Source organism: Nyctereutes procyonoides, unplaced genomic scaffold (genome assembly GCF_905146905.1).
Source record: "Nyctereutes procyonoides isolate TBG_1078 unplaced genomic scaffold, NYPRO_anot_genome, whole genome shotgun sequence".
Lineage (NCBI taxonomy): Eukaryota > Metazoa > Chordata > Mammalia > Carnivora > Canidae > Nyctereutes > Nyctereutes procyonoides.
Window position 1 is genome coordinate 6872415 of NW_026575144.1, and position 26701 is coordinate 6899115.

The 26701-nt window shown below is 37.9% G+C and overlaps 1 protein-coding gene across 7 annotated transcripts in view; it reads left to right on the forward strand.

Moving 5' to 3' along the window:
• The window catches only part of ANK3 (ankyrin 3), a 326326-nt gene that overhangs the window by 292849 nt on the left and 6776 nt on the right, over positions 1-26701 (forward strand). For 3 of the 7 annotated variants that reach the window (XM_055308770.1, XM_055308772.1, XM_055308773.1), the window contains 6 exons: positions 625-756; positions 1654-1797; positions 4486-4794; positions 5074-5164; positions 7687-8065; positions 20053-20133. In XM_055308770.1, coding sequence (XP_055164745.1) covers positions 625-756; positions 1654-1797; positions 4486-4794; positions 5074-5164; positions 7687-8065; positions 20053-20124 — 1127 coding nt within the window. In that variant the 3' untranslated portion in view covers positions 20125-20133. Of the gene's footprint in view, positions 1-624; positions 757-1653; positions 1798-4485; positions 5165-7686; positions 8066-9852; positions 9904-11775; positions 11863-18287; positions 18552-20052; positions 20134-26701 lie in introns of all 7 variants that reach the window. The other 4 variants (XM_055308774.1, XM_055308771.1, XM_055308776.1 and 1 more) reach the window with 3 other exon arrangements.

A 26701-nucleotide genomic window follows, 5' to 3' on the forward strand; every position in this document is an offset into this window, starting at 1 on the left:
CTCCTTCTCATCTTTGACTCCTGGGTTCCCTCTGCCAAGGCAGCCACTAATGCTCATACGTATCTCCCCAAAGACACTCTGATGAACAAGGTCGAGTATTTGGGTACAGACATTTACATGGACACAAGGGACACACATCTCCCTTTTACTTGTTGTGCAAGTAGCAGCATAGCATAGACAGCGACCTGGGCTGTGTTCATCATTTAACCTCCCAAGTGGAATTCCTGAAGTCATACTACCAGCATCTCATGTGCCATATTTTTGAGTGTGTATCCCTGCCCATCTTATATGAGGTCTGTGCAAACTGCAAAGAATGATTTGGCTGAATTAAAAGAATCCAGCAACATCCTCTTTGTACAGATCAAGAATCTTTATAGAAGAATCTCTCAAGAGGGAATCTAATTGTAACCAAGCGATTATCTCTGGAGAGTTAAGTTACAGTCTGCGTGTGATCACCACCTCCCTGTAAAATCAAGCATATAAAGATTAGTGCTCAAGGCTGGACTGGGTTTTACTATAACATTCCTTTGAATGTATGTGTGTGACAGTTGAGCACTACTTTTATGAAATATATGTGATAAAAGTAGAATGTGAAATCTTAGTAACTCTTTTTCTTTCCTACAGAACTGGCAAGGGAACTGAATTTTTCAGTGGATGAAATCAATCAAATACGTGTGGAAAATCCAAATTCTTTAATTTCTCAAAGCTTCATGTTATTAAAAAAATGGGTTACCAGAGACGGAAAAAATGCTACAAGTATGCTGACATTATATTACTTTAACTTTCAAAACTGCATAGATTCAGTATTTTAGATAAGCCTACTGTTATCTGTTGATAAACCAGAGTTTCATTAAAGTAATAGCAAGGCTTTTGAAGTTACCCTTGTTTAATTTAGCGCTAATATTCTAAACATCTGTCTCTAGGAAGATTCTTAAGAAAGCAAGTAGTAGTGAATTTTTTGTGTTTTGTCTTTGGTTCCCTCCGTGACCATCTAAAATGAAAATCTAATTCTGGGGGGTGGTAGTCAGAAACACTCTGAGGCTACCTCTGTGGCCAGAGCTAGGTGCACAGGGAAAGAAAGGATAGTATGAAATCATTTTATTCCACTTCATCTGTGCTGCAGAGAATCCTCTAATATTTTTAGGATTTGTTTTGTTTAGCTCTGTTGGGCTAAGGGAGGGGTGTGGTGCTATACTATGACAAGTGCCAACCCACGACAATGCGGAGCGAGTTATTGCGGGTTTGCCTGGGTCAGCCTGACCTTAGTGAGTCATTAAAATGCTAAGCATCAGATATGAGGGTGATCGATTTTGACAGTCTAAAAGGAGAGGAACATGTTTAATATGTTAATAGATCCCCTTGTGACTAAAAGGAGTCTAGCTATTTTGAGGCCCATCTGCTCAGCATCTTACAGTGGAATCAGTGTTGCTGTCATCACACACAGCCTCAGAAAGTGATACTTAAGACCCTAACATGACTTCCCTGTAACAGCGAGCTTTCTGAAACCCCTGGATGGTGTCTTGGCTGAGCCGCAGGCAGGAGGAGCTAAAAGTGCTAGGAGGGTGAAGAAAGCCATGCTTTTGTGTGAATATTGTGATGACTGGAAGAAAATAATTTAATCGGGTTTTTCAACCCTCTTTTCTCCTTTTTCAGCTGATGCCTTAACTTCGGTCTTGACAAAAATTAATCGAATAGATATAGTGACTCTGCTAGAAGGACCAATATTTGATTATGGAAATATTTCAGGCACCAGAAGTTTTGCAGATGAGAACAATGTTTTCCATGACCCTGTTGATGGTAATTGAATTTAGTGTTCATATTTATTTAATCATTTGATAAAATTTGAAAGTGTGTAGGACGAGGCAGTCATTTAAAACCAACTAAATTGTGATTTGCTTGACTTAATTTCTCATTTTCACAGCATTTTCTCTACTAGAGTCTGCAAATAAACACTCTGATAGAACAAATTTGATAAATGTCTGTTATATAAAATACAAATAATGAGCTATAAAAGCATAAGTTAACTGAAAGAGTTGGTATTTCAAATATTTGACATGACCAAGTGGAAGAAAATTTATTATCTAGAGAATGCATTGTTTTTGTCATTTTCACATTAACCTAAACAACTAGTGAACTCTTTTTCGTTGATATATTCATAAGACCAAATCATAAGCTATTTTTTTACCAGATAATCAAGGTACTGGGTCAAGTTGTCAAATAAAATGGTGAATTCCTGTTTGGGGGCCAAGTATTTAAGCGCATACTAAGAAAAATCTAATGCATCATTCAAAAACGTGTTATACTTATTTAGCATTATTTTAACTTCATATGCTTACATTTATTGTTTGGAAAAACCCTGCCTGATATATCATATATAAAAGTCAGTGTCATTTCTAATTCAGTGAGCATAGGTGTGACTAATAACCTAGTAATTCCTTTTTTGCATTAGTTTAATTTATATAGTGATATTATAATCTTCCCTTCATTGTGTAAATTGGGGCTTTTTAAAAATCAAAGCATTAAGTAAAGTATAACAAATATCTTACTATGTTTTTCAAGGTGCTTGTCTTTTTTTACAAATGGAAATTTATTCCTGTAAAGAATTTCGAGTAAAAAATAATGATGGTATGGAGGTAGAAAGAAGAGCTAGGGATATTTTTCTAGTATCCTAAGTTTTGAAAAATGTGCTTTTTTCTCATTTTTAAACTGGCAAAGATGGGCTAACGGAAATCAATAACTTCTAGTTCTACATATGTTATGTAGCAAAGTTGTCAAATTCTTAAAAGAGTATCTGCTTACTAAAGTTAACAGAAAATTTAAAACTTAGCTTATTATCCACATAACATAAATACGATGGAAAATAATGTTCAAAAGGGTTTCCTTTTAAGCTTATAAATACCACAGAACCTTGGGAAAAAGCTGTCTTCAAGGCTTCCTCTTATATGTGAGACCATATGATGGTAGCCAGTCTCTTTTTGCACTAAAGGTAGACCACTGTTATATTAAATTCTGAATTATTGTCAAGTTATAGTTTATGGAATCTTTTTGGGGAAAAATTAAGAAAATATCTAACAAGCAAAAGAAGGAAGGAAGGAAAGATGGAAGGAAGGAAGGAGTGAGCAAGATAACCAGAAAATAATGGAAATAGTCAATAGAATTGAAAGCTTGATTTATTTTTCACATTTTAAAATCAGAATATCATTAAATAAATTCACAAGAACTTTTCGTGGCTACATCTTAATACTTTACATTTCTTATCTTAAAAATTCATAGAGAAATTTAGGAATGTGTATATGAAGTAAATTTCACTTGTGCACATTATAAACCTCAGCTATTCTCAGTCAACCTTTCAACAAGATTCTGGTTTATAGGTGACTCTACTTACCTATAGCAATTTTAATTTACAACAAAAGCTAAGTTGGTTTTTGTCATGGATTGATGGGAAAATTAGACCAGTAATTCAGAAAATGTGCTTGGCTGCCTTTTTTTCCTGTCTCTCCTCTTCGTTGAACTTTTATGCAACCTCCTTTCCTCACCATGACCAGACCATTGTTGACTTCTCTCTCTGCTGAAGGAGAAAAATGTTCCCTTGGTCCACACAGCAAGAAGGTTAAACCCAGGGCATTGTTCCCTCCTTCCCCTCTGAGTAGGCTGGTAAATAAACCTCCGTGTTTCACAGCATTGTCGTGAATATTCAGAGAGCTCTTTGCAAATGGCTTTCTTCCTGTCTCTGTTGTGTATCATTCCTTCTTTCTCCTTATTTGATTTGTGGTTCTGAGTGGACCCCTATCACCAGGTTCACTAAGACCTCCATATACACCACAACCCTCTCATCGCTGTCACGTTATGACACCTGAAAACTTTCCTTGGAGTCTTTTCTACTTTACCTGCTTTTCAGATCCTATCTTTAACATCTTTTTTAGATTTCTTTCCCCCAGTGCTACTGCTCTAAAATTTAATAATAATTTCCTTCCAAAGATTAAATTTATTTTTCTTCACTGTAAATTTCATGTGAGAAAAAGTAACAATTAGAATTGGAAAGCTCTTCAAATAAGTTATAAGTGACTTAATTATAAAAATTGGTTTCTTGTGGCTTGCTGTATGCAGTCCACCACAATACAGATTTTGCATGCTAAAAGTAGAAAGATAATAAATTTGGCTGTGGAATAAGTGTATCTTGTATAACGACAGCTAACGTTGTATTGGATTGAATTCGTCTGTATAGTTAAGTTACTGTATTAAAATTATCAAAATTGATAGAAATCATTTATATCTTAATTAGTATTCTATTTTATTATAGTTTACACTAGTCTTTTATTTCATTGTATTACATTTAATTGAACTAAACCAATAAATATATGAACATTATTCTGTAACTCATCATACATTTTCATACCTGCTATAATTTAATTCATTCCATGTGGTTTATTTTTTTTTATGTACTCTAATTCATTCCAGTCAGTCCGAATGTACTGTCTTCCATAGGTTATCCTTCCCTTCAAGTGGAACTGGAAACTCCCACAGGGTTGCACTACACACCACCCACCCCTTGCCAGCAAGATGATTATTTTAGCGATATCTCTAGCATAGAGTCTCCCCTTAGAACCCCCAGTAGACTGAGTGATGGGCTAGTGCCTTCCCAGGGGAACGTAGAGCATTCAGCAGATGGACCTCCAGTTGTAACTGCAGAAGACACTTCCTTAGAAGACAGCAAACTCGAAGACTCAATGCCTTTAACAGAAATGCCTGACGCAGTGGATGTAGATGAGAGCCAGTTGGAGAATGTGTGTCTGAGTGAGTATCCTCAATACCTTGGAAGTATGGCTGGGGTCCCAAAGGATGTTAAACCAGCAGAGCCATTGAAACAGACTAGGAAAGTAGGAGTAAGCTCTGAGCAGCAAGAGAAAGGAAAATCTGGTCCTGATGAGGAGATGACGGAAGAAAAACTCAAATCTCTATTTGAGGACATTCAGCTTGAAGAAGGAGTAGAGTCTGAGGAGATGACAGAAGAAAAAGTACAGGCTATTCTTAAACGTGTTCAGCAAGCAGAACTGGAAATGTCTTCACTTTCAGGTTGGCAGAACGAGACATCAAGTGGAAACCTAGAGTCCCCTGCTCAGGCTCGAAGAATAACTGGTGGGTTACTAGAACGGCTGGATGACAGGTATGGTTCCGTTTCAGAAAAAAAAAAAAAAAAAGTGAAACACAGGTTACATGTTTGCTTCAAATACCTGCTTTTTAGCAATTACTCTTTTTCTAAATCACCATTCCAGCTTGGGGATAATACCTGCCTTAAAGGTTGGTAATTGCCTGCCAATCTGGAGGAGAGAAGGTTACATGAAACTCAAATCCAATTCTTAAAACTACTGACAGCGGGCTAGGGGGTGGGGGCAGAGGCAGGGGCACCTGGGCGGTTCAGTCAGTTAAGTTCAGCTCAAGTCTTGACATCATGACTGTGAGTTCAAGCCCTGTGTTGGGCTCCACATTGGGTGTGAGGCCTACTTCAAAACAAAGCAAAACAAAACAACTGCTGATGGCCTGAAGTAAAATGCAAACAGTTTTACGTGCAGGCCAGAGACGTATATGTTTACTTTGGAAGGCTGCTCTTTCTAGCTTATTACTTGTATTATTCTTTTCACAAAGCCAGTAAGTAATGTGCTTTCAACATAATGTAATACATAAAACTCCACGTCTTTTAGAAATATGAGCATTTCTATTATTTTCTGACTTCAAGCATAATATGCTTATTATGCAAAAACTTTAAAACACAGATTTAAAAAGTCAAAACCCCATCATCTGGCAATAACCACCACTAAAATTTCGGTGGATTTCTTTTACATGTTGTTTTTCTAAATGTCTTTATGTAGAAAATGCGGGGAAGCAGAGTCATCAGACCTCCTTCCATACTAAGAAAACACTTAACATTGTATATTCTTTCTTCCTACATGAACACTTTATGTAATGTGCAACATTGCATAATGTAATTCCTCACCACAAATAATATTGCCACGATGGAAATTTGATGAAAACCAAAATAATTCTATAATCATGAATCTGGTTCTTTTTTACGCTGGACTTACTCTAGGAAAGTGAGAACCTAGCATCCTTCAGACATTAGTTCAAATCCCACCAGTATTAGCTTTGCGCTCTGTGACTTTGGATGAATTTCTAAGCTCTAAAACTGTCACTCTAATCAGCTTTAAAAATCAGAGTACTACTACTTTCCTCAAACAGGTTTACAGATTGAAAAAGAAAGCCTATACAATGACTACCAAATGACTGGTACAAATAGTCTCTCAGTAATAGCTGGCATTATTTTTATTTATGCATATATCAAACTGAAATATATTTTATTTCTGTGGCAACTGGTGATAACCTCAGGTTTTTTTGCATCCAACTTAAGTTTTTTCCATAACCATATTTAATATTTTCATATTGTAGATTAGCTGCTTGCTCAATAAAAAATCCCAAAGAGGGAATTTATAACATTTTGCAAAAAGGACTCTACAAAATTCCTTTTGAAGAATGATAAGACCAAAGAATTCTGTGTTCAGCCTGTCAAACAGGCTGTTGCAAAAACAACAAATATTGTCTATTTTGTTCTGTTGTCTATTGTACTAATTTTGATGTTTGGGTTCTAATACAGTCACATAGTCTATAGTTGCATAGTGGGAAATAGATACATTTAGGTCATGGCATCATCACATTGTGCCATTTGTTCCGACACATATGGAATAGGGTGTGCTGTTGATGGGGACTTTTTATGTACAATCAGAATTTGATGTATAAGAATAAACACATACTCACAGACATACATACATGATATATATATGTATACATATAAACACATATGTCATATAGAACCTTGTGCCAGTTATTGCCTTCAGAATTCTACAGGTAATAAGCAAAGACACTAAAAACAATGCACAAGCTAGAAAATAAAAGTCTATACTGATACCAGTAAAAATCAGAAATCAATTTAAAAGAAAGTGTTGGAAGAGAGAGATTGTTAACAGTTACTTGAAAATGGTCCTCCCAGGACATAGACGCAACGGGTGAGCACTAACACCCACTCACCAGCAGAAGTCAGCAGGGGTCAGCAGTGGGGAAAGATGAAACTTTAGGGTGTTTCAGTTGCAAAATCAGGATGGCAGGATTCACAACTGGAAACCCATCCAAAGAGTGGAATGTGGGGTTTTGGGGGATGCCAGAGCTCTCATCACAGGAATGCATTTTATTCTCTGCCAGCAGTTTTTTCACTGGCAATGTTAAAGCCTTTTGCAACATCCCCCTCTTTTTTTTAGATTAGTGGGTCTAGAACTCCGCGTATGTCCATGAACCTCTCAGGATGACTTTTTAAAATCTCGAATCCAGGTTGCTATAGCAGTGCAATTAAACAAAATTAAACAAAATTAAATAAAATATACAAAACAAAATTAGAAACAGGGACAGCATAGCTAGGCAGGTTGGGAATTGGAATGTGAGGGAAGCCTGAAGCCTTGGGTAGCACCTCCTCACCCCCAAACCCAAACCAATGATAGCCCCTCACACATCATATTTTTCATACCTTTCTATTTCATGCCTTCAAAATTGATTCAAAACATGGTTGCTAAAAATTTAGAGCTTCTGAAGCCCATTTTTAGCCATATATTACCATTGTAAATTTCCACATTTTATCTTTTGCAGCCCTGATCAGTGTCGAGATTCTATTACCTCATATCTTAAAGGAGAACCTGGAAAATTTGAAGCAAATGGAAGCCATCCAGAAGTCACTCCAGAAACAAAGACAAAATCCTACTTTCCAGAATCCCAAAATGATGTAGGGAAACAGAGTGCTAAGGAAACTCTGAAACCAAAAATACATGCATCTGGTCGTGTGGAAGAACCAGCATCATCATTAGCAGTCTATCAGAAAGCTCTAGAAGAAACCAGCAAGTTCGTAATAGAAGAGCCTAAACCCTGTGTGCCTGTCAGTATGAAAAAGATGAATAGGACTCCTCCTGCAGATGGCAAACCAAGGCTTAACCTTCATGAAGAAGAGGGGTCCAGTGGGTCTGAGCAAAAGGTATGCAGTCCAGTTACCTGATACACTTGTCATTTCAACCAAGAGTACTGATGCTTCACTTCCTTTGATTAATCTTGTTAACACTGGGCCCAAGGCTCTTTACCGTTTCCAGATTATCAGTGCCAACACTAATGGTGAGGGTGAAGAAAGGATTAGGTAAAACACATGCTATTTGATCATATTTTCATTCAGAGTAGGAAAAAGGAATAAGCATCTCTTCAGCCATTTTTCAAGGGAAAAAAAGGAACCAAAGAGGTGTTCTTGTCCAGATGCTTACGGTCCAGTGTTAATTTTGTCTAGGATTTGGGTTTCCTAACCCTCAACCCAGTCTTCCTTCTTATGGAAATAGGATAATTATTCTGACCTTTTCTAGGTCTTCTGCGTAATTTAAAGCGTTTATAGCATGTGATCCATCTAAGATTTCTGCCCTATAAGATCTGTTGCCTGAAAGTGTGTTTTAAAACTTAAAGAAACCCAATGCCCAAGCCTGAAATGAGGTGGGTATGTTATTACTGTTGGTTGACAACATTTAGAAATTTGAAGTGAGGGGTATCATTTTAATAATTTTTATATCTAAGTTAATAATTATCTGAATATTTGCTTTTAATCATTTTAAAACTTTACTGTCATAGAATTATTTGCTTGGACTTTGTACTTAAAACATGTTTTTGTGGTACCATCTAATAGACTTTTTCCCCTTCTTTGAGGTTTACTGCTTTTAGCTATTAAAAAATTTGGAACTGAAATTACAACTCATAATTAGATATAAGAAAATAGAAGTTCCATTTCCTGCAGCTTTTTACTGCTTTTTGCTCTCTCAGTTATGTATTTTCTTGGACCATGCAGTAGCCATAGATTCTGAGATGTGGACATTTTTGGAATAGTAGCACTTACAGTTTTCCCTAAAACATCCCGTGTGCTTCAGATCTACTGCAATGCTTGGGAGAGAAAAAATACAAGTCTTTTGAAAAATAGTGAGTCCATGATTAAGTTGTGGTTTACAAAAACTTTAATAGTAAACTCTCAGTCACTCAAGACCTAATGATCAGCTTATCAACTCATCATATCCTTTCCTTTTCCCTTCTACAGGCTATCTTTTGACCATTTTCCTGCGTGTTAGGAGGGAAAGTGAGAGGAAGTAAAATTTTCAGGCCTTCCTTTCACTCCCCAACAAATGGGTTTTGAATACTGATTTCTTCTGGTTAATTCCTAGTATATTTAAGCAGTATGACCTTTGATGTTCCCTTTTAAAATGAGTCCACAAAATACTGAAGGAAGCAGTAACATAGTGATGGCTTAACTATGAAAGTTTATTCTGTAAAAACCTTATAAAAATCCGTAGAGAAGTTCTGAAATTAAATGACCATCTGAATATAAATAGGCACTTGTTTGTGTGTGTATATAGGTGCAGACACATTGGCCACTGGGGAACCAGGGAGAAGGCAAAAGAAGGTTTGAAATGAAAGTTTTAACCCTGAATGGAGACTCAGCTGAGTTCATCAGTACTAGGACATAATTACTATTAGAAAATGTTTTCAAATGCCTTACGAGATTATGCTTTTGGTATTGGTTACTGGTCCTCCTCTACTGCCTAAAGTTTTCATGAGCATCAAAGTTCTTAATGGAGTTAAAGTTCCTGAGAGCTATGAACCTGACCTCTCAGGAAATCCAAAAATCTTTAGGATGTGTCCTTTGTGGCGAGACCATAGGACAGGAGTAGCAACCAACCAGGTCATCTGATGTATGAGCTCAAAAAACAGCCCCCTTTTTGTTCCCTAAAAAATCAGGTCAAAAGTCCGGGTGCGGCTCTTACAAGGATGACTGCCTGCTGTTACAAGGTAAACTTCTGCTATCTTCCACCTCTTTCCTTGCAGTGACCCATGGCAAGAAGCACTGAAAAAAAAAAAAATCCCTTTTGGTGTCCTCGTTACCCTCTTTGCCAATTCTAGAAAATTCTCTAACAGGAATCCTGATCGAGATTCTACTACCACCTTCTCTCTACCCTTCACCTTCGGATTAGCAGAGACTTGAGGCAGAAAGTGGCAACTAAACCATTGGCCAAATGCCCACTTCTTCTTTATGTAAGGGACTAATCTCAGATGATTCTTGATAGGATTATAATTAACTTCTTGGTCTGATAGTGTTTGCATTAACATATGTTACCCAAGTGAAAACCTTTCCCCAGTTTATGAATCTGTGTATGAATAATTCAGATTGAATTTTCTCTTTTGCCTCATCTATTGATCCCTGAATGCTGATTGGCATTTCTTTTTTTTTCACAGTATGAATTCCTCTTACTTTTTCTGACTTTTTGAGCTACTTCAGTGCCTCCTTTCACAATACTGGCATCATTGTATGTTTTCTGAATTACAGCCTTTTCTAAAGCATTTTAAAATTAATAGGGAACTTAGCAGCCAATATCTTTGCAAGGAACAAGACACTTGAAAACTCTTTCCTTTTGACACCATATTCAGCAGGGCACTTTGTTCAGACAAAACTTCTTACACAGTTAAGGTAGATATTACTATAATATTTAAATGTATTTGTTCAGTGTACTTTGGGTGAAAAGTGTCCTACATTATTATCTATTTGACAAACATTTCAAAAATCACTTTAGCTACCACTTGTACCTCCTGTAACAATTTTACCTCCCCTCCTATTTTTACCAACACTTCCACTTATTTTGCCAATGAATAGTAACTGTAGGTTCTAGAATATATCAGATTTGGGGCAACTAGCAAATTTAGAAAATAAAATACCAGAATAATTTTCAGAATTTCTCCATTAAAATTGAGAGATAAAATCATTTAGTAAGTAGTCTTCATCATGGCACTTAAGTAAAACTGGAGATATTGAACTATGTGGTAGTTTCTCCTTTTCTCATCCTTATTGCCTAAAAATTAATATTTTGTGTGATTCCTGTATTCTTGTCTATACCATATTCTTGTCTGTCAGATGTTTTTTCTGTCCTAATTTCATATCAGTTCTTTAAAATAAGACTAAGCTTTCACATGTTTTACATTATTCCTTCATTCATTTGCATAAACTCTTACTGAGCACCAATTGTGTGTTAGGTGCCAATTATGCTGCTAAAAATCTCCTGATGTAAATATATGCAGCAAACTCCACTGAGGTAAATTTTTTACTTTTTTCTAAAGTTCAAAGTAGGTTTGGTAAAGTTGTCAAATTTGACCAAAAGTTTCCTAAAAATCAGAAATACTATGCCTCTTTCTGTAGATCAAGTGAGGCATAGCCTAAACTCTAAGGTTATGCATTCAGGTCACATGGATGGAGATTAAAAACAAGTTTTAAATGAATATCTTCATTTAAAGTGTTTCTTCAAACAATTAGTAGCGAGTAGTTTCAGATACCAAAATGTCTCTTATAATAACTTTGATTTATTATTTTATTACATTGATCTTTACCACATATATGCATATAAAGATCAATGTAATTAAGTACATACATGTATTAATACACACATATACATACATATACAGACTAATTTCATTTAGAATCCTGCTCAGAATTTCCTTCCACTTCAATTTTTTTTTTTTTTTTTTTTTTTAAGATTCTCACAAATACATATCATGACTTTCCTTAGCAGGGAAAACCAGCAAGTGAAAGTAATTCTTTTTTGATTTCCCTTCTCAGAATGTCTTTTATTTTAAATGTGATGGTAAAATTATACTAAAAAATGCATTTATCAGGACTTGAAAGACAGTGAGAGTGATTCAAGCTCAGAGGAAGAACGGAGAGTCACTACCCGAGTAATTCGCCGGCGTTTGATTATAAAGGTATCCTGTCGCTGGATCGCGATGGGGCATTGCTGTGTCAGAAAGTCCTTCCCTGTGGTCTTGAAAATTCAGCATGCTTGACAACTAGGCGGCTCTATGTATTTTTTTTTTTTTAGTACATTTTAAAGCTTGTAAGAGCAACCACAAGAGGAGAAGGTCATGTTGCATGTAGTGAGTAGTCTGTCAAGGCCTGTGTTTGACATGTGGCAGCTATAATTTTGTCTGAGAATTCTTGGCATTTGTATCCTGCTTTCTCTGAAGAAGTATCCTGTGTGAACTAAGATTTTTATCTTGGTGAGAGAATAGTTCCTATCAAATGAAATGTTCAGTTGAAACCTCAGAGGCCACCGTGAGGTATAAGGTCAAATGGAGAAGGACAATGAAATAATGAAAAGCCTTACTCCTCCGTCTCAAATACTTACTGCCTGAACAGATCTTGAGTAAAAGCCAGTTCTTTATTACCAATCAGTGACTGAGAATTTGGAGTTATAGCCTGGCATGGATGTATGTGACATAAACAAAATCAGGCAAAATCCTCTGAAAAAGGCTTTTTACTTGACTAGCATACAGAAAATTAGGCTTTTTAAGTATAGGAAGCAGTTTTTACTGGAAGTGAAAAATACTATTTGCCCCTGTTGCAGCACAGTTGAACACTATGAATAAACCTTCATTTCCCCCACAAAGGCCTTTTGAAGCACTGACTTTATGTCTGGTGAGGTCCAGCAGAACGCTTCCCACAGTCTGCTGCTTGTCTTCATTGCTCTACTCTGTCTTTAGAGAGAGATTTCTTGATGTTACAATAATTGACTGCAGAAACTAGGAAGCCATTTTCAACACACGGTCCTTTGAATGTGATCCAAATAACTTGAGGCTCCTTGGTTGACAGCTCTGGAGAGAAAGAAAGGAAGGGAAATATCTACTGAAAACCATTTATCAAATTTATCATCCCTTTCCAATGTGTCAGGAGACCCACTGGAGAGTAGAGAAGTTGGCTTAGGTCTCTAAAACTTTTTAATCTTGCTGCTTGTACTTTTCACATAGATCAGATGAAAGAAGAGGAGAAAATCTGCCAAATCTGCTCTAGTATAGGTTCTCCAAGACTCTGGAAGCATTAGAGAAGAAAGCCAGTCCTTGTCTAAATCTTAAACTATCCGCAAATCAATCTTTTTTTTTTTAAGATTTTATTTATTTATTCATAGACACAGAGAGACAGAGAGGCAGAGACACAGGCAGAGGGAGAAGCAGGCTCCACGCAGAGGGCCCGACGTGGGACTCGATCCAGAGTCTCCAGGATCACGCCCTGGGCTGCAGGCGGCGCTAAACCGCTGCGCCACCGGGGCTGCCCCCCAAATCAATCTTGAACTCAATAGACAGCTATCAAAAAAAAAAAAAAAAAAAAGAATCACTTCTTTGACAATTCCATATAGGCAAGCCAGATTACTTACTGGTATCCCGCATATTTGCAAGTATTCCTTCTGCTTATAAAATCCTCATAATCAGTCACTTCCCACACATTCCCTGGGATTAGGGGAAGGAAATACTTAATACAGGTTTTCTGAAGGAGTTAAAGATACACTCTTTGCTCAGGCAGGCTTTGCCCTTTCCAGAATCAATGTCTTCACAAAATGATATTTTAAAGTGAAACATCCAGAAAAAGCACACCAGACATATTGTCTTGTAACTTGCTTTTTATGCTTAACATACGACATACTGATATTGCATCCAAATCCACCTCACTCCTTATAAAAGCTGCTCATTATATAAGTTGACTCTCCTCTATATAGGGCAGAAGAAAATAAACAATCCTGCCAAAAATTGAGAGAAGTCGATAAAGAAGTTTTACTCTGAAGAATAAAAACACAAAACCCATCAAATCAATGAGGGTTATTTCTCTTGGTTTTCTAGAATTCTAGACATGCATTATTAGCAAGTTAGCTTTTAAGTAATTTTGTCAGAATGTGTTATTTATATATTTGAACTTAATATATAATTATGTGTAATATATAAAAAATTTTTAATGATTTTATTTATTCATTCATGAGATACAGAGAGAGAGAGAGAGAGAGAGAGAGAGAGGCAGAGACACAGGCAGAGGGAGAAGCAGGCTCCACGCAGGAAGCCTGACACGGGACTCGATCCCGTGTCTCCAGGATCACGCCCTGGGCTGAAGGTGGCGCTAAACCGCTGAGCCATCCAGGCTGCCCCCAGAGCATGGCTTTTATAAGTAGAGAGAGCATTGTATAAACAATAGAATCACTCAAACAAACTTGGAGAAACCGAAAGCTAGAAAAAGTAGCTATAATTATAATTGAAAGCTATAAGTATAATAAAAATAATTATAAGTTACATATATATGAATCTTTCTGGTTACTCTCTTTCTGTTCAGAAAGGATCCTGACCTCTAGCTGTCCAGTGCACTGCCTTCTACCTGCTTTTCCCTCAATGCTAAGTTCTTTCTCTCCTAGAACAAATTATAAAGGAATAACTTTGCCTAGACCAAATTAGGCACTTGGCCATTTCAACTTTTCCAGTGGCAGGGAGCAGAGCAGCCATGAGCTGTCTCTCCTGGAAATTATCTGCTGGGACTGGAATGCTGAGAATTTGGCCTTCCTCATGGAAGCTGTCCAGCCTTGGGTGGACCAGATATTTACACTGTTTGCTATACTAATCCCTCTAGAGCTTAGGATCTCAGAGCTGAAAGCTATTTTGGGGTGGTTCTGTCCCTTGCAGAGCGAGCTTGGTTGCACAGTGTCCGTGCCGGCAAGAGGTATACTCAGGGCTTCTCAACTGCAAGTCTAGGCTAATCTGTCTTATTCGCCATTCAGTGTTGTACAACTGATGGAGTGAAAGTATTTTATGATTTTCCTCATCAATTTCCTATGCAAGTTTATCCATTGTTTATGAAGTTAATTTTATTATTTTTGTTTTTTTTACATTTACTATTTTCCAGTCCCTAAAGAATGAGTCAAGTGAACAAACTCTTCTACTTGTGTGGGGATTTTTAGATCCATTTAGATAATACACATCCATTTATTTCTATATAATTTGATAATATTACAGTGGTTTCAGTGCTTAGAAGCAGCTTAAGTAAATTAACCAGTCCTACGAGCTTGTTTAGAGTATTTGTTTAGCAAAGTCAGTGATTAAAAGGTAAAAACTTAAACTCACACCACAAGCTATTATAAAGTTTGGTAAGGTACAAGTAACTGAATTTTTATTTATAATTCAACTGTATTTTTATTTCTACTTTTGAACTTTTTTACTGACTTAGGAATTATGAGTTTACATATGTTTTCCCCCAAATCAAGCAATGAAAAGTATATAAAGTTTGATCTACTCATTCCATTTCCCTGAGGTAACCACTGCTCATGAGTTTCAAATTAATTATGTACATAATATTTTTATGTAAATATATTGAAATGTATATAAAATGTACATATACATTATGTATACATATATACACATTCCCAATATATAAAATGTACATGTATGTTAAGTACATGCTTACACACATTCCCAGCAAATAGGTTTCTCAGAATATAAAAATGGGTTATGCTATCACATACTGCTTAGTAACTTGCTAAGTTATATATGTCCCAAATGTGACATCCATTCCATTTGGGGAGAAAGTTTAAGTCAAAGCAAATTGGTACATCATACTGTTATTCCTTCCTTTTATTCAAGGACAGAGGAATAAAAATTATGAAACGCAATGCTTACAGCAGAGGTTCAAAGGGGAAAAAACAGCCTCTGTGCATTAAGGTGGCCACCAGGGATGATACTGCGCCACCATATGTGCTGTAATTTTCCTTTGAAATAAGAAAGAAAAAAGTAGGGGGGAAGTGTTGCCAAAAATAATGCCATCAACAAGACAAGACCTGGGGGAAAGTTTTGCTTAGTTGGAAGTACAAACTGTTTTATAGAACTTTAGGAACTAATTAGAGATTATTCTCTGTCATTAAAGGAAGGCTCTAAAAAGACCTCTCCTTGGTAATACTTGGTCTCTTAATATATTTGACAGAATTAGAGATGGATGATTTTTTTAAAAACATGTTTCCTGACTCCTTACTGTCTTTCTTCTCTACAACTCCTAAATAATCCACTCCCCCAGTTGAGTGAGTTTCCACATCACCACACAACTTACTTTGGCCTTATTAAAGCACAAATGGATTATACTTAATGGGCACTTAAGATTAAGAGAGGTATCCTTAGCTATACATAAACAGTATGAATTTTCAGTAGGAAACATGAAAATGCCCATATGCCAGGGTAGATCTCAACAACTTATATCTTGTTATTTATAGATAGAGCTTTGCTTTTTTCCTAAGGCTGTCAATATAAATCAGTATTCTTCTAACTATTCATTATGTTTATAAATATACCTCATTTTACATTCCTCTCAGCGACTGTCCAGTTAACAGGCATCGCTCCCACAAGAGTCCATTCATGACTTATCCAATAGGATTCTACTTTACTGGATTTTCCTGGAATCCTCAAATTATCTAACATGCAAAGAGCTGGACATTTCCCAGTGTTAGCTCAAAAATATTTCATGACCTCTTACTGGCTTCTCTGATATCTTTATGTCTTTCCTTTTTTTTTTTTTTTTTAACGTGGGCTCCACAATCAATCCACATTGAGCTCAACATAGGGCTTGAACTCATGACCATGAGATTAAGAGCTGAGATCAAGACTTGGATGCTTAACTGACTGGGCCAGCAGGCACCCCTGAGCCTTTACTTTTAAAATGAAATGAAACTTATGTTCTTTTTTTCCCAACCACAGGAAATATAAATAACATTCCTCTAAAAACGTGTTGCAAATTTTAGTGCATTTAAGCATGAGACTGCGATATTTTTCCAATCCCCTTCTTTAACTATGGCAATTGATCATAAGCAAGTTCCACAGGGAGCTAAACATGAGCAGCAAGAAACATCTTATCTTTCGATACCACGATGAGGAAAATGAGTCCATATCTTACCCAGTCATAACCTATGAGCCCACAATCTATAAAAATACAAAGTCACTTTGTAAAAAGAAAAGAATGAAAACAATTTTGTTAGCAAAACAAGATAATGTTTAGTCTTTATCATTTTACACCAGCACTGCCTTTCTTCTAGCTGTGACATAAAGCAATCCTAGAACTTTCTTACCATGAGCTGGCACTGACAAAATTATCAGAACTACTACCTTTTTCAGACCAACAACACTGAAGGAGTTAGAATCCTGCCTCTCCCAGAAATGTCGGTGTTGTCTTTGTGATCTGCCATTTTTCCTAAAACAAGCACAGGTGAATAACAACTGCAGTCCACTGTTCCATAGCAATATCCAGGCCACCTTCCCAATAAGAAGTCTGGCTAGGGGGTCATGAAGTCTCTACGGTAGGTCCGCACTTAAGATGTCCATCACTGTTCCCCCAAACTGTGCGTGGCACTAAATGAAAGTGGAATATCAGAGAAGAAGGGACTATATTGCAAAAACAATCCTACTTTTGCCTAGTCCTAGTTTTGCCTTCTGAGTGGTTTTTCTTAGACAATCATGGAGCCAATAGGCAGATATTAAGGAGCCATCCAAATCCACCAAGCTGGAAAATAAGAGCCCACCAAGGGGAGTTAAGGCTTTATTCCATTTTTTAAAACTCACCAGAGGAAGATCTTTAACAGCTTCCTCTTTCTAAATCAGTTAACAGTCACTAAGGAAAAGATAGCATCACTTTAAATTCCTTTAATACTGATCTTTCCTTTGTCTGTAGCCATGGAGATTAGATGATCTATCATCACGTAAGACCCCTTCACTGGAAGATAGTAGCCAGAAAGTATGTGCTTCATTAGAATCATTTCATTTTAAGATCTATGAAAAGCTCAGTTTTAAGGAAAAATAAGTAAGATTTTCTGTATACCATGAACTTTGCTTATAAAAAATGTCTATGTTATCCTTTGTAATTGAATTTTTAAATGAAAAAAACTGACAAGGGCAATAAATATAATGCCCTGACTAAGGTACCATCTTAATTTAGATTAAGTACAAGGCAACCCAAAAATTATTTGAGAGATTTCGTAGGACTAATCAAGAAACACTGCTCAAAATGAGGCGATCTAATCAGAGCTCTAATCATTGGCTTTTTTTTTTTCAATGAATGAAATTTTTTGGTTTATATATCAATGTGTAACTGTGTTATATCATTCTTCCTTCTTGGAGTTAGCTGCTAACCATCATTCTTGTACATACCTAAGGTTTAGTGCTTTGAATGTTGTTGGCTGCTAAGTAACCATCAGAGGAGTCCGCCTTTTCCCCTTGCCCTGGAATAGCAAGTAGAATTTATACTTTCTTTTTCTAAAAATCCACAGAGCATGTGTGTGGTGTATGGAGTGGTGTGGCAATCTGTCCATCTAATGTGTTGCTAATCTCTATGCCACATCCTTTAGGGAGAGGAAGCAAAAAGCATTCCTGGTGAATCTGTCACAGAAGAGCAATTTACTGATGAAGAAGGCAACCTCATCACCAGAAAAGTAATCATAATTGGGATTTTATGCTTCCCTTGGAATTCAGATTTTCTATGGTTTGCTGTAGTGTCACCTTTTAAAATAGAAAACAGGAAAATCTCTACTTTTCACTATTGCTTCCTACAGATCACTCGGAAAGTAATAAGACGCATTGCTATCCCACAAGAAAGAAAACATGATGACATGGTAATGGAGAGGGACTGCCAAAGAAAAAGTAGAGGATAAATGCTTGTGAACTTTCTAGAACATGCTGCTAACAGGCTGGCATCTGCAGTGTGGCAGCTTGAAGCGTGTGCTGCTTTTGACACCCTGTGCCTTTGATCAGGGTCAAAGAAAAAGACTTTTCCTCTTAACACTCTGTAACATTATATATATTTTTTTCTACTATCTTCAGAGTTTTCACAGAGATAAGTTCATTTATGGAGGGAAGAATGTGCGGTTCGAGCATGTAGGAAAAATAAAATAAAAACCCTCTATCACCACTGGCCTCCTTAGCAGTGCCCACCCCCACCACCACCTCTGCCTCTGCCTATGTTTTCCCTACAGCTTGGTACCTGCCTGGGACCAGGATGAAAGGCACCTACTTCCAGCAAATGTACAGGGTTTAAATGTTAGAAGGGCAAAAAGCTCAGTTCCAGATCCAACATTAACTCCCTTTTCAGTATGTTCTACTGGGAAATCTGAATCCCCTCATCTAACCTGAGGAGGATTCTCCTCTTTGGGTTTATAAGAGCCCGTTTCCAACATGCCAGTTAAGGAGCTCAACTCAGCACTGCACAGTGTAAACTCAGCACATGAGTCTCCATCTCCCAGACAAAACACCTCTGGTTGTCATTTCTTTCCTTTTCTCAGAACTTTACCCCTTTCATTTTGAAAATAGAAACTCCAATAGCCTGTGTTTACATAAGAAAAAGTGAAAAAAAAATTCTCAAGACTAACTCAGAAAATTGGAAAGGCTACTGCGTTTCTGTTATAAAGCGGGTAAAAGTGGCGGATTTGTGCAGCTTTGCTCTCAGAGAAAACTTGCCCTGGTGCTCAGTGCAGAGAGGTCTCGTTTTATGGAAAATGGATGCCAGCTTGATCTGGCGTAAGAGGAGGGCTTGGTAAATACACAAATTAAAAAAAAAAAAAAAGCGTCCCTCAGATCAACAACATTTCCATGGTGTTCTGTTCACGATCAGTGCTTTCCTAAGAAATTTTAGTCTCGACACAACAGACAGCCTCAAATCCTGTTGGCTTAAGAAGAATTTACTAACATTTTTTAGAATTGGGGCTTGGGTGCCTTGAGGGCTTTGGTGATGATTTCTTTTTAGCTGACAACAGGAAATGAACAGGCTACTCTTTCTCTTTTTATTGACCACTAAGCTTTTTAAAATGTTTATTTATTACTATTTATTTATTATTTTTGTTATCACTAACCTTTTATTTCTCACTAACCTACTGAGGTCTTGTGAAGCATAGTTCTGTTACTGTATTCATTCTGACAGCTCTCTCCAGCTTGCCTCCGTGACGCTAGACTGTGTGGTTCAGCCAAATAGATTGTGTGTATTTTTGGACGTGAAGTGACAAAGTGCTTTCAACTGTGTTTCACTTACCCTAATCCAGCCTCAAGGGACCAGAATGGGAACCGCTCTACAACTAAAACTCTTTGACTATGAAATCTTAACATGTGCATTCCTTTTTACAGCAGGGAGAAGGTTATAAGGTGAAGACAACGAAGAAGGAAATCCGGCATGTGGAAAAGAAGAGCCACTCATAACAGTAAACGGTTAGTCAAGGCGATAGGTGTGCTCCTATCAGCACTTCCTGGGAAACTTCTCATTTCCCTGGATAAGTGATTCTGACTCCCTGCCCCCTTCCTCTCTTTTTCACCCAATTCCAGTGAATACCCAGTATGAAGTTGCTGGAGTCATTTTTATGTTTGTATACGCATCCATACACACACTGAAACTCAGTTCACAGTCCATAAACTTTCTCCTCACAAATTAGTCAGGAATTTCAGTGTAAATGGTGTTTGCAGAAGCAAATGTAAATAGTGATATTTGAGTCTCCTCTAAGAGCTGCGGCTCATTGTGTACTGGGGTCACATTATACAACCTAACAGGAAAACTATCTGGCAACAAATAATTCTTACAGATGTGCTTTGAGATGTGTGTAGATCCAGCCTCTCACCATTTTAGCAGAACGGCATCTGACCGTTTAACTTCAGTTGAAATACAGTGGTTGCCAAGTTTAAATTAAGTGACTGAGGTCCCTATGTACCTTTTGGCGTATCTTATATAAACCAAAGCAGGTTAGGGGACTACTAATTCTTTAAGTTAAATGTTTGGTGAGCTTTGTGTAATTCTTTCTGAACTTTTCTTCCTAGATGAGAAGATTTTCCTTAATGTTCTTTTCTAAATTTTACATTGTCCTATTATTTTCTGCATGGCTATAATTATGTAAGGTCACTTGGGGTGAAAAAGCAGATGGAACTTTGAAAAGAAATTTGAAAAGCGCTCCCTAAGTCTGTGAGGTGAAGCCTCATGATTCCTTGAGGGCTGCGTACATTGTCTTAACCCTACTGGTCCAAATGACAAAGCGCAAATAGATTCCAGTTTTCACTTGCATAGATCTTCTGTTCCCCATTACCAGAATCCTGGTAGTGGAGTGTGGAGGTGAGGAACCAAAAAATCTAGCCTTGTTGCCCTGAATTTTATATGAGGTACCTAAGACCCAGATTAAAAAAAGGAGTTTAAGTTTTTTATTTTAATTCCAGTTAGTTAGCATATAGTGTAATATTAGTTTCAGGGGTACAATATAGTGATTCAAAAGTTCCACACTTGGTGTTCATCATGTCAAGTGTGCTCCCCCATCCCTCCACCCACTTCCTCTCTAGTAACCATCAGTTTGCTCTCTATAGTTTAAAGTCTATTTCTTGGTTTGCTCTCTCTTCCTTTTTTTTTTTTCCATTTGCTCATTTATTTTGTTTCTTAAATTCCACATATGAGTCAAATCATATGGTATCTGTCTTTCCTCTGACTTATTTTGCTTAGCATAATATGCTCTAGCTCCACCCATGTCATTGCAGATGACGAGATTTCGTTCTCCTTTATGGCTGAGTAATATTCTGTTGTGTATATATAACATCTTTTTTTTTTTTTCGCCCCCTCAGGTCTAGGATTAGGGTGAGGGTATGTGCCTTACCTCAAGCACAGATAAATTCCTAATCTCTCCCTCTCAAAAAGACTTACCATGTATTTATTCACTCCAAGATTTAGTTCACTTCCTTTCATGAGGCTTTCTGCATAGGAACTGAGAAACTCTTCATAAAGGACATTAGTATGGTACTTGTCCTCACTGAGCTTATGTTGTGGAGATTTCATGTTACCCAGTCCTAACTGATCACATCAGTATTTCCTGGCACTGAGACAACTACCAGGAACTGCAGAACATTCTGGAAATAATATTTACCACAAGTGTTCCACTCCATTATTCATTTAATTCTCACAGGCAACCCCTTTAGATAGATGCCCTTTACATCCCCATGTAAGAGGGGAGGGAATGGGGCCCAAAATTGCCCAATGCCACATGAATTAAAAGTGGCAGAAATAGGATACAAACCTGCCATCCTTGTGGACTGGAGATATTCTCAACACTCTCAACCTTGTGGACTAGAAACCTGAGCCGAATCTGAGGTGACAGGGAGGGTTTCCTGGAGAAAGTGTTGTTTGAACTCAGTTTTAAAAACTACACAGGACACGACTGAGTGAAGGAAAGAGTTAGACGGAGACTGGGGTGGCCTTCTAAGCACAGACATCAGCACTCTACAAAGGCCAGGAGGGGGGCAGGAAAGGAGGAGCTGTGAGAACAGGTCAGTGCAGCTAGCGGGGAGTTTGGCCTGCAGGAGGAAAGGTGGGAGTTTTGGGGCCTCATGAGCCTCCCTGTAGAGATTCTGGTCTGTACCCTAAAAACAGAAGGAAAGCTGTGCAGTGTCTTAGGCAGGGGTGGGGTATGATTGTACGTTCTGCATCACTCACTGTAGTGGCAAAGAATGAACCAGAGATGACAATAGTGGATGAACAGAAAACCCAATACGAAACTCTTGTAGACACTGGCTTGGGCCATGAGGATGATAAGAGGCGGGCTGAATCAGGAGACCTCAACATGACTTACATGAGAGAGGAGAAAATGACCAATAATATAGGGGCCATAGTATCTAAAATGAACCCACTTTGCATGTCTTACAGCCGATCCTGATGCAGGACACACATGTATACACAGTAGATAAGTAAAACACAAAGCATGAGTTTGCAGTCTTGAGTTTGTCTGTTAAGCAGTTGTAAGTGAAATGTGAAATGAATCTAGACGAGAGTTCAGTCAGCTTTAGCAGGTGCCTAAAAGTTCACTCAGACTCAGACTCTGGGTGGGGAAAAAAACAAGGAGGTCACCCATACCAACTGAGCCATTTTTCTAGAACACATATATACAGTATCTATGAGTAACTGATGTCGCAAAAATACAACTGTGCTATACTGCTTGATCCTTCAGAGTAAATGAATAAGATGAGACATGGTCACTAAATGTACAAGAGCCTTCAAATTACAAATAACCCACCCTGTAAAGAGGTGGTCAGAGCCTTGCCTCACTTGCTCCACTGCTCAAAGGAGAGGGAAACTCAGGTAGAAGTCATATGAATGTGAAAATAACTCCAGCCTAAAGCAAACTTAATACGTCAGATGGAAAAAACAGTGATCTGACTGTGGGCCTCAAGTTATTCTCCAGGGTGGTTATTTACCTTCCATAAGTGAACTTAGAAAAGGAGTCCAAGAATACCACCTGGAATTCCAGGACACTGAATGTGTGCTCTGGAAAAATCAATTTGCAAATATATTGAGAGTTTTTATAGCCCTGCTGACTACCTTTTTAAAATAAATAAATAACAAAACAACAAAGAAGTGGAATGCTGCCAAATTCTCAGATGGTGACAGCAAAATTTTTATTTTCCATTTTAGAACCAGTTGTATTTTGAGCTACCTGAACCCTTGTACCCACTTTTCTATAATACCGCATCACAGCCATCGGCTTACAGTAGCTATATTTGTACATAGTATAGAGTGATTTATAACTTACACAGTGCTTTTACATTTCTGTCTTATTTATTCCTTCAAAAAAGCCCCTACAGAGGTCAGTCCAACTTTGTATATGTGCTGCCTGAGTGAGCACTAAATCAGGCCAATTTTGTTTGCTACCTTTTACAGATGAATATGTCAAGGCTCAGAGAGATCAATGACATTTCTACTGTCACACAGCTTGTGATTGTTAGAACTAGGACTTGAACTCAAGATTATTGATACTCCACCTTTCTATTACTTAGCTGTATTTCTAAAATTACTTATGAATAATAATATCCATGTTCTGGCAAATGATTACTTATGCCAGGTACCAGATAAGACCATTACATACATCACTACATATAATTCCCAAAACAATGCTATAAGGTAAGTACTACTATCTCTTTCTCATTAGCAAGGAGACTAATGTTTAGAAAAATTAAATGATTTACTCAAGGTCCTAGATAGCTGATGAGCAGAAGATTGAAATTTGAGCTTATCCAGAACCTGAGTTCTTACTATTATTCACATCCATAGTTAAATAGTATTTGATGATGATGAGAGACCTAAAAGCAAATTTGAATCAAATGGATGTATGTAACAACCTGTAGTAAATGTCTTCATATTTTACACAGTGAAAATAATCAGGTTTTTGTTCTTTTTTAAAATAAAGCAGAACTTCATTTTTAAGTTAGCCATAGTCCCCAAATGTTTACTTCATAAATACCATTAGAGGGCTGACTAGTGAGGTTGTATCAAGGGAAGGCCCCAGATATAAACTGTAAAGGACTGTGAAACAGCTGTATCCCAAACTTCTTTGGGGGAAATGCTCAGGATCTCACAGCCATATGGAAGCTGAGAGTGACAACACTCAGGGGCAACACTTTTTCTGAGCCAGAAAGTTGACACATTTTTTTCATTCCTTAAAAACAATATTTGAGCTTCCACCTGGCTGAAAATGGAAAGGCTAGATGTCCTATGGTAAAAAATCTTCCATGGGCCCTGCCCTTCCTAATGTCTCAGCCAGCAAAGGGGAACAAGATGGGACCAATGTTTGAGGGCTGAATATATAAAATCAAGATCCAATAAAAGAATAATATGGAAACATATTTAGACTTCTGGGAGCTGGGGAAGGTCACTCAAAAGTCATGATGTTTAGGGGTGTCTGGCTGGCTCTGTCTATGGAGCATGTAATTCTTTTTTAATATTTTATTTATTCATGAGAGACACACAGAGAGAGGCAGAGACATAGGCAGAGGGAGAAGCAGACTCCCATAAGGAGCCTGAAGTGGGACTTAATCCTAGGACTCTGGGATCACAACCTGAGCCAAAGGCAGACACTCAACCACTGAGCCACCCAGGTGTCCCCATGGAGCATGTAACTCTTGATCTCAGGGTTGTAAATTTGAGCCCCACATTGGGTATAGAGATTACTTAAAAATAAATCTTAAGAAATAAAGAAGTTATGACATTTAAACTAGAACCTCCCAGGTGGTGCCATCCATGAAAAGAATGGGGAAGAGAAGAGGATCCAAGCAAAGCATACAATATGGGCTGGGCCCTTGAGGGGGGAAAGACCTCACATAGTCGAGGAAACAAAAGAAGAGAGGTGTCCCAGCTCCTGGTGAGATGGTGGTGGCTGGGGAAGGGCACATGATGATGTAAGTGAGGGATGCATCATCACAGACCAGAGAACAGGATTTCAATTTCATTCTAAAAGATTTTGAAGCGGGGATCCCTGGGTGGCGCAGCGGTTTGGCGCCTGCCTTTGGCCCAGGGCACGATCCTGGAGACCCGGGATCGAATCCCACATCGGGCTTCCGGTGCATGGAGCCTGCTTCTCCCTCTGCCTGTGTCTCTGCCTCTCTCTCTCTCTCTGTGACTATCATAAATAAATTTAAAAAAATTAAAAAAAAAAAATTGGAAAAAAAAAAATAAAAGATTTTGAAGCTCCTGAAGGATTTCCATCAAGAGCCTGACCCGATTGTTTTTATAAGCATATAGGCAATGTAAAGAATGGGTTGGAGGGGAAACGCATAAACCAAAGGTGACTGGTTAGGTTACTGAGCAGTCTGCCTAAGCCATAATGATGGCAAGGCTGGTACCTGGGCAGTGGTCTTAGGAAAGTCAACAGGTGGATTAGCTTGAGGGAAGGATGGGAAGAAGGGTTGAGTAAAGAATGACCCCTAGGTTTCTGGCTTACACAGCTGGGTAGTAGAGAAAGAAACAGAAACAGGATGGGTTTTAAAAAGAACATCAAGCATTCAGGCTTGGACTTGGGCTTGAGGGTGCTTCTGAGACCTTTAAGTACTGCGTTAGACACACATCTGGAGCTCTGCAGAAAGGTTGGGGCTGCACCTACAAAAATGTGAGAGTTCTCACTAAAGAGATAAGAGTTGAATACTAGAGAATAGATGTGATCATCTAGGGAGGGAGTTAATGTGAACAAAGAAGGAGCTCAGCATTGAGTCCCAAAGAGTAAGATTTTGAAGAGGAATAGAGCTTAAAAGGTTGCCCCTGACCTCTTCCTTTGTAGAAATCTCCAAGCTATTCTATATCCTCTCATCTAAGATCACCTACATGTTCAGCCTCAGCCCTCCAGAATACTGGTTTGGTTTTACCTCAAGATATCTCAGTCCTTACAGTTTCATAGCCGTGGACAAGAGAAACTTTCCTATAATGTATATTAGCTAACATGCTTTTATGAGTAGGCGACCATGTGCATTCAAACCTCCTTTACTTCTTAGCTACCATGTGCAAAGGTCTGTGACACACACTGTGACACTGCTTAAGTGGTAGGGAGGGTACAGCATTGTAAGACATTATCCTTAAGTGTGACATTATTATCTGAGAGAACTTTACAGTCTAGTCCAAGGGGCACATGTGATCATAAGTCACACAAATCAAAATATATAAATGTAATAAAAGAATCAAACAGAATGCTCAGGGCATCCAGTGGAAGATAATAAATACGTCCAACAGAAGAGATCTTTTAAAGTTTCTTGGAAGTGCATATTTGATCCAGTTTTTGAAGAAAGAGTAGCATTTGAGATGGGGCAGTATGGAAGATCATGTGTGCTGTGCACGGGAGATCGGCTCTTACCCTGGACACGGTGCGGTACCACTGGAAGCTTCGTGTAGGAGAATAATGGGATTAGATAAGGTTTCAGTAACCCTAGCAATACTAGAGGGTGGAGAAAACTTGAACACAAGGACCTCTGTTCTGATACACTGGTGAGGGCC